At 38.3% G+C, this 9,270-nt stretch overlaps 1 gene segment (V, D, J or C); it reads right to left on the reverse strand.

The window, feature by feature from the left end:
- Positions 1 to 7,961: 7,961 nt before the first annotated feature.
- Positions 7,962 to 8,647, reverse strand: LOC127230524 (T cell receptor alpha variable 22-like). The segment is given in 2 exon segments: positions 7,962 to 8,398; positions 8,571 to 8,647. Coding segments are annotated over 2 exon segments (474 nt in total).
- Positions 8,648 to 9,270: the final 623 nt, after the last annotated feature.

Genomic DNA, 9,270 nt, shown 5'->3' on the forward strand with positions numbered 1-9,270 from the left:
GTGTGTGTGTTTGCATTTGGGCTAATAGGATACAAAAAGCGATTTTAAAATTTTTGAATTTGTAAAGAATTTTTATGTCCCAAGATGTAGTCCATTTTATATCATCTTCCATGTGCTGGTGAGACTTGTGCATTCTTTGACAATTGCATAGAGTAGTGTTTAGTATCCATTATATTAATTGATATAGGATTTCAATTAATTCCTATATTTCTGTTTTGATGTTGTGTCCAGGTGAACTGATTACCCAAGAAAGTGGGGAATTGAAATCATCAACTTTTAGTAGATTGATATTAGTTTCTGACGTTATATGTGACCTATCTTTTTCTTATGTAGTTTTCATTATACATCATTTTCTATGTATATTTAGTGTTTTAACTATTACATGCCATGGGGATGGCATTTCTCTTTTGGTCTTATCTATTTTCTATTTATGTAAAGGATGTTGTGGGTTTTGATTGGGATTGAATTGAATCTTTAGATCACTTTTAGTAGACTGGTTATTTTCACAATATTAGTTTTACTTATTTGTGAGCCTGAGAGGATTTTCTTTTTCTAGGGTCTTTCTCGACTGTTTCTTCAGAGTTTTGAAGTTTTTCTTGCACAAGTATTTATTTACCTTGGTTAGATTTATTTCTAGATGTTTCAGTGTTGGAAGCTTTACTGAATGGGCATGTGTGGATGATCTCTTTTTCAGCGTGATTGTTGGTGCTGTATAAAGAGGCACCTGATGGTTGTAAGTAGATTTGCTATCTTACCATGTAGATGATGATTTGAAGAAAATTTCTGGTAGAGTTTTTGGGATCTCTTATGTGAAATATAACATCCCATAATGGTAATTTGATTTATTTTTTTTCCAATTTCTGACCCTTTGGTACTCATCTCCTATCTTGTTATTCATGATGGCCCACTCTATGAACAAAGAACTACAGACAAGTAAATGAGAGAAGGGCAATTATTCATCCATGAAGATAATTCTCCATATTGGCTTTCAAATACCAACTAGTCATCCCAATTATATAATACAGGCACACTGCTTACACAGTTGTTTGAATGTATACAAATATGCAATTATAATAGTTAAAGAGAAAGGGACTATGAGTATGAGAGGGAATGAGGGGAAAGATATAGAAGGGGCTTGAGAGAGGGAAGGGAAAGGGGAATGATTAAATTGTACTTTAATTTTTCAATACATTTTTTTTTAAAAAGGAGGAAACTGTCATAAATTGTTTCAAGTGACTGAAAACGTTTCTAATGTCTACACTATAGTTGGTTTTGCCAAGTGACAGCTGACAAATGCTGCACTGGGAAGCCTATGACACAGGATGTGGATGAGGCTCCAGGCCCTGTGTCAGGTTTGAGGACAGGCTGCAGGTGCCTGGGGAGCAGTGTGCACTTGCAGCACAGAAGTACATGGCAGAGTCCCCAGGCTGGGTGTCTGTGATGTGCAGGGAGAAGTGTTTGGTTTTCTTATCCTGTAAAACTATCAGTCTTCGGTCCTGCTTTCTTTCCATAGTTGATAAAATATGAATAATGAGCTTAGGATGCTCTCCAGGTCCTTGATTATACCAAGGGAAGTAAGACGAGGCACTGTCTGTATAAGTGCAGTTGATGACAGCGATGGCTCCTTCCTGGACTCTCAGGGTGGAAGGTAGCTGCTTCACCTGCTCTCCTTGGCTCAGCCCTATGCAGAGAGATGGACAGAAAGGGAGAAGGTCTTGAGGTCATAACTTTCCAGGATTCTTTGTTCTATGGTCACTAGAGAAACCCTGAATAAAATAGAGTTCCTCCTGAATGTCTAATGCCCCCTGAGTATTCTGTGATACTAAAATCTTAACCCACCATCCATCGTCAGCCACAGGAACAAGAATAAAGTGAGAACATATGTCTTCATTTTTCTTCCAATTAAATTGAGATCCAGTGTAGATCGTGATGACTCACAGGGCAGCTACAGCTTCCAGGGTGGTGTACTTTCTCCTTATCAATTCTTCCCTGGAGTCATCCACTCACTCACTGAGAACAAGTCTGTGCTTCTCCTCTAAGTCTGCACAGCCAGCAGAAAAGGAAGAGAATCTGTTGCATACTCCCCAGCAGCTGAGGTCTACTACCACCTTGTGGTTTCATCTTCAACCGGAAAAGCCTCTGCTTAAGTGTTCTCTGGCCTGTTAGAGACTCAGACACATAAAACAGTAATATTTCATATTATCTGTGTCCTAGTCCATAGAGACCCAAGCATGGTATTTGTATATACTAATAAGGCTGATTCTTGTCTTTGAATCAAACATTTTATACATATATATGTATATGTATATATCCTTATATATAAACATATATACATGATATTTTCTTAAGTATATATGAAATAAGTTCATTTGGAAGTGTTTATGTATAAAATATAGCAGATAATATATATTATATATTGCCTTGTATAGAAACATATATACATTATGTTTTCTTATGTATATATGAAATAAGTTCATATGTAAGTGTGTATATGTGTATGTGTGTATAAAATTTGTTCTGTGTAGAATTGTGTTTGTTATCCCACTCCCATATCACAGATTGCTTACATCATCCTTCAAGCAACTTTCCCTTTTCATGGAGACAGATACTTAAGTCAATATTTGTCCTGAGATTTATGGAACCTAGAAAAAGACTAAAATATTCTTTCATAATTTTTAGTTGCAAAAGGACAATGTATTTCCCCCTCAATTTCAGTGAGTTCTTTTTTTATATATAATTTTTTTATTTAATTTTATATAACAAAGTCCAATTAAATGAAAACAAACATTTATACACAATATTTGGGAATTTGGGCGTCGTTCTTTCCAAACTACTTCCTGCTGGTAAGGGGCGCTGTCTTGGGGGATTTGAAGAAGATTCAGATATCCTAGCTGTAGTCTGTAGGGCTGTTTTGTCCAGCTGTTTTGAATGTAGGATCACCTTGTACTCTGTTTCAGGCGGTCTGGCATGATCAAGCCACATTAGTCTGGAAGGAATCCACATCTTTTCACTTTCTGTGGAAACAAAAATAGAAATCCTTTTCCCCAGTAACTTGTTCTTCAAGTTAAATTTTGTAGAGCCAGGATGTATCCCTGGTGCACAAAAGGACTTTGCAAACATATCCCCCATGGAGGGATAACTGCCTTATTCTAGAGACAGGAGAGAAGCCCTAGTCCCTACTTCACAGGACCTGTCACATCTACATGACCCCAACTGGATGGCATTCCCCTACATATGGAATTGTGGTGAGGGGATGGGAGGGGAGGGTATTTAGAGTGCATGTGAGAGGGCAGAGAGGGTAAAAGGGATGGAAGGAGGGAGAGAGGGCTGGAGGGGAGGGAGGGAGGGAGAGGGAACTGCAATCGACATGTAAAATAATAAATTAAAAAAAATGCTTTGACTTCAGTGAGTTCTTATTGACAAGACAGATGCGATGTTTTTGTGCTTGCATCTTACCTTCCAGAGAGTTCTGCCTAGAATCACGAATACACAAGCTAGTTTTAGGAAAGTTTGCAGATGTCATTGGTATTAAAGATGGCAACATCCATTTGGGTTACTCTCACAGCACGCAGTGATTGGGACTGTGTATTACTTAAAGAATAACTGTGGTGAATTCCCTGGAGAATCTATGAAATCTTGCAATAAATTCAGCTTTCCCCTTTCCCATGGATCCTCACAGACACACCAACCCCCACTTCTGGATATTTCCTTTCTCTTGTGTCAACTGAGAATACCTACACACACTGTCTGTCTGGCAACCCAGTGTACACACAGGCTTGGGAAGAAGATAGTCCAGATTCACTGTCATTCCTGTCCTCCATTTTAGTCACACTGGCACCATTCCTATCCCTATGACAGACTTCTTCCCTGCCTCCTCTCCCTCTTCCTCCATTCACTGGGAACTACACAAAATCTTTTGCATGTCCTCCCCCCCCAACACATTTCTTTGTGTAAAAAGCCAATAGAGGCACTCCACATGGGAGCCTGTTGGCTACACCTGCCTAGGAAGCTGGAGTGAATCTTCACTTTCTTTGCTGTCCTACCTTTTAATTTTCCCAGTTTCATACCATATCTGCAGGGCCTGCTGCTCCTGTCTGCTTCTGTTCCATAGGAACTCCCCCAAAACTTTCGGATGACTCAGCTTCCCTCTTTCCTGTGGATCATCATAACATCCCCTCTAGTCCATCCCCTTTCCTTCATGTCACCCTCCAATACATAAAAACACTTGCTACCCCAGTGACTACACTGGCAGGGACTCATGTAAGTCATTCACACTGTTTTCCATGTTCTCCATTACAATCTCTCCATTCTCATGCTCATCCTGATAACAGCTTGCTTACATATCCCTTTCTCAAATTCATTCACTGGACACTGCAGCTTTTGGTTCAGAACCAGGATCCCTAGCCCTTCCATCCCCGTCTCTCCACATAATTCTTTGCCTTACAGCAAGCTACTTCAAGATACTCTCTTCACAACACACCCTCAACTTCTTGTGGACCCCACCTTTGGTTTGAACAGGATCTCCTTAACATATTACTGAAGCTGCTCTCAGCCTTTTATTCTCACCTACAACTGTTACTTTCTACCACACGGTGGCCCAAGAGCCCCATACCAGGAAGCACTACCCTAACTCAGATCCAGAGAGTTCAACAGAAACCAAGAAAGAAAACACACACTAAATGAAAGCACTACCAGAAACCAAAACATAGAAACACCATCATCCCAACATCTGACACCTTCACAAAAACACAATCTTTAATAGCCAAGACAGTATGTGTTCACAACAACCCAGTAACCCACAGCAATTGACCTTGAAACTGCAAGAGAACTGAACTAGAAAATAAGGACATCAAAGTAGATGTTATGAATTTTCCCAAGGACAATAAAGAGGATATAACTAAATCCCTTAATGAAATTCTTGAAAACACAAACAGTGGAATAAAATGAAGAAAACAGCTCAAGACATGTTTGTAGAAATGGAATCTCTAAAGAAAACATGAAGTGAAATGATGTAAAGCTGGAAAAGAAAAATCTAGGGTCAAAATAAAGCCTCAAGTTAGGCTCTACTAACAGAGCAGAAGACACAGAAGAGGGAACTTCAGTCACTGAAGACACGATAAAAGAAATGGACACCCCAGTCAAACAAAATCCTAAGTTTACAAAAATCCTGAGACAAAATATCCAGGAAATTGGGGACACTGTGAAAAGACTGAATATACAAGTGACATGGAAAGAGAAGAAACAGAAGTCAAAGTCACAGAAGATATTTTCAACAAAACCATAGAGAAAAATGTCTATATTCGAAACAAGAAGTTACCTATCAGGGTACAAGAAGCATACAGAACACCAAATAAACAGGACCAGAAAAGAAATTCTCTGGTAAAGCTTAATAATCAAGGCAATGACTTTACAGAACAAAGAGAGAATACTTAAAACTGAATGGAAAAAAGATAAAGTAACACATGAAGGCAAACACAATATATCAATAACGGACACCTCAATAGAGAATATAAAGGCCAGAAGAGCCTGGACAGATGTCACACAGACTTTGACAGAAAGATGCCAGCCTATACTACTAAATTAGGAAAACTATTAATCACAGGTGTTGAAGAGACTAAAACATTCCAAGATAAATCAAATTCAACCAATATTTGCTTACCAATCCAGTTCTATGAAAAGATGATAGGGGGAATTCTGAAGATATTAATTAACCACACAAAGGAAAAGCATGAAAAAAAAAAAAATTCCAGACAAGCAAATCAAAAGAGGATGGAAATTCCATAGCAACAAATAAAAGAAATCAATGAGCACTGCTCTGTGATCACTCTCAAAATTAATGGTTTAAATTCCCTGATTGGAAGAGACTAACAGAGTAGGTTAAAAGCAGGATCCATGCATATCAAAACCAACTTGAAGTGTACAATTTCACAGAAATTATACAACTCATTACTAACTTCAATTCCCAATCATTCCACAAAACAGAAGCTGACAACCACTGTCTAATTCTTTCTACATGAACCTAGTTATGCTGATATCTGAACTACACAAAGATCCAACAAAGAAAATTACAGACCAGCTGTTGTCAACATAGATGAAAAAATTTTCAAACATACTTGAAAACTGAAACAAGACATATTAAAAAAGAAAACTATTTGGAAAAAAAGAAAATATTCAAGAATTTGAAAGTGGAGGAAAAAGAGAAGAAAATTAAGGTTCATTTGACTCTGTGAATTAAGAGGCAGAAAATGGAAATGACAAATTAAGAAGAGAGAATGAACAGCTTGTCAGGACATTATTGATGACCAGAAACAATTATTTTCACGAAAGGAATTATTTTGATTGGGAACAAGAGAAGACAGTGACAACCGATTACAGTTGTCTAAAAGGAACTGTGAACATGTTCACTATCTGAATGGAATTCAGAACTTTAACAGAAGCTAATGAGAAAACTGAAGTTCTGAATCAATAGATGAGAGAAAAATCTGGAAAAGTCAGTACAGGAAACAGAGATGATGAATGATTGTAACAGGATAAAGGTATTGTGAATCAGGCAGATACTACTGTGGGCCAGTTTTAAAAAGTGAAAGGGCATTGTTAACTTTACGTGAAAAATCTCGCAGACCTTCTCAACGTCTGGGATGAAGAGAATATCCTGTCATGAAGGCTGCCGATACAAATGTGGAAGAATGGAAGGTGCTTTTCTCATTTGATACATTCTTTTATACTTTATATTTGAATTAAATTATATTTTCATTGATCTTAAGGATTTACAACAGAAAATAAAACAGGTTTTTTATTTTATTTTATATTATGTCTAGAAAACTTCTAAAATTATTATCCATAGGCCTCAAGTTCATTTGATTATTAAACAAGCACTTTCATGTCCAGATTAATCAGGAGATGATTAGAAAAATGGTGTATATCAAGATAAGTCAGAAAGACTTTTCAGAGTATCCTCTTTCTGTGCCTAATTACAATATTCCAACCTCACCTAAATCCTTACCACACACTATCCAGAAGCTAGGATTATGATGGTTGCTATTTGTGAACTCTCTGAGATGACTGAATGAATAATTCATATTGTAGAAGCTGTCACTGTAGTGTCACCACTTCTATCCATGCTCACATAAATCTTACAGACAACTAGGAATTGTTTATTATCAGGGAAGCCCAGATAATCTATATTTGAAACAAATATAGTAGCAATGGGGATGAAGCTGAATGAATCACAAGGGGTCAGTTATTTGAGAAGCTCTAGAATGTAAATGTTTTAGCTAATTGAGTTGCTGTTGTAACCACTTAGTTGCTGTTTCAACCTGAAAACAGCAATGGGAAGACAGACAGTTCCTGAATGAAGGAGCTTAGCTGCTTTCCAGTTCCATGCAGAGACAAGTGCCATGCCAGAGCCTTTCAAATGTGGAATATAAGCTACCATCCCTTGAGAATTAGCACTACTTTGAGCTTGTTTAATTATTATATAATGAATTGTCCCCTTTTGTGTGACTTTTAAGAAGTTTCCAGTGTTTTTGAAAGCAATATTTTAATGAGAATTTGTGCATGTTTATTACATTGTAGGTATGTATTTTGTAGAATCAATTTGCTGTATGGGTTATTGTGATCCAAATCACAAAGACATCTCTCTAGTTTGTAAAGTATCATTTGGGTCTCATAATTTGTTATGTAAAATATTGGTTGTGCATTGAATAAATGAATATATTTTTAATATCAAGACATTATTGAAGTCATGTTGTGATTTAAGATTCTTTTGTCTTGACTTTGTACAACATAATTTATTATATCTTCAAAATTAATTATTTAATCAAATTCATGTTGAGCAGATGAGCTGGAAGCATTTGTTAAAATAAAGTGTAGATTTTACTCATTTCAGAGCATTTATTTCAGAGCATTTATCCTTGTACAAGTCAGTATTATATCAGTTGAAATATGAATTTGTGTTGTGGTAATTTTGTGTTTCCTCACACCTTCCCGATAATTGGTGGAGATCTGATAAAGCCACAGCTGTGCAAAAGCCTCCTGCAGAGTCTTCCTGTGTTAGGGTGGTAGCTGCACACCCAGATGCAGTTTGGGGCCAGTCTGCAGGCTTGTTGGAAACACTGTGCATCAGCAGCACAGAGGTAGGTGCCTGAGTCCTCCAGCTGGGCATCCCTGATGTGCAGGGTGCTGTTTCGCTCCTTAGAGTCAAATGTTGCAGTTAATCTCCCATTCTTCTTTATTCCTTGAACCACGTAAAAAAGATTGTTGAGGCTGCCCATGGGATTCTGTCGGAACCACTGCACATTTTTCATGGTTGTAGAAAACTTGCATGTCAGAGCATAACTGGATCCTTCATGGAGACTCAGGGCTGAAGGACTTTGCTCCACTTCAACTCCTCTCACCACTGCTTGGAATCAGAAAAGCAAACCAGAATCATGAGGGGTTTTCACCCACACCTGTCAAATATCCCAGGAGACACCTTGAGGATGACTGCCCAGGAGCTCTAGGTTGGCTAATCCTCTCCACCCTGACATCTCTGGAGAATCCCAAAAGCAATGTAGGAGAGCACAACTCACAGCAAATCTGCACACACAGAATCCCCAGCACAGCTCCCAGCTTCCTCTCCATGGCCCCTGTCCAGTTGCTGGGATGTCCTCTCCAGCTGTGATGGTGCCAAGTCTTGTGCCCAGCACACTTGTGCTTACACACATCAGGCTCTCTCTGAATCACCCAACTTCCTCATTCATCTGAAAAAGAAGCCCCACCCACTTCCTTATGACTCTGCATGGCAATCTCTCCCAAGCTATGACAGACAATGATGAGGACCCAGGGGCACTGTGTTTTTAATGTAATAGTTCTTATAAGGAGAGTTTGGGGGGGGGAAATGTCTGAGGATGGGGAATCCATTAATGCAGAATGCTAGTGTGAAAATTTACAGCTCTAGTCGGTTAAAAATGTCTTACAGAATCCTAGCATGATTCTTTGACTAATTTTTGTCTTGGAAGTTTTATTTATACAACATATTCTGATCATTATTTCCCCCTTCCTCCACCACCTCCAAAAACTCCCACACCTTCTAAATCACCCAACTCCACATTCTTTCTTTTTCTCCCTCTTTAAGTCAAACACAGAGGCAAACAAACAAAACCAGAAAAGACATAGCACCAAAAAGAACACCCAGACCATACAATATGATACACAACATCATGGAGTTCATTCTGTATTGTCCACCTATGTGTGGCCATGGGGTCCACCTTAACATGTGGTTAATACACT

The sequence above is a fragment of the Phodopus roborovskii genome, unplaced genomic scaffold (genome assembly GCF_943737965.1).
Source record: "Phodopus roborovskii unplaced genomic scaffold, PHOROB, whole genome shotgun sequence".
NCBI lineage: Eukaryota > Metazoa > Chordata > Mammalia > Rodentia > Cricetidae > Phodopus > Phodopus roborovskii.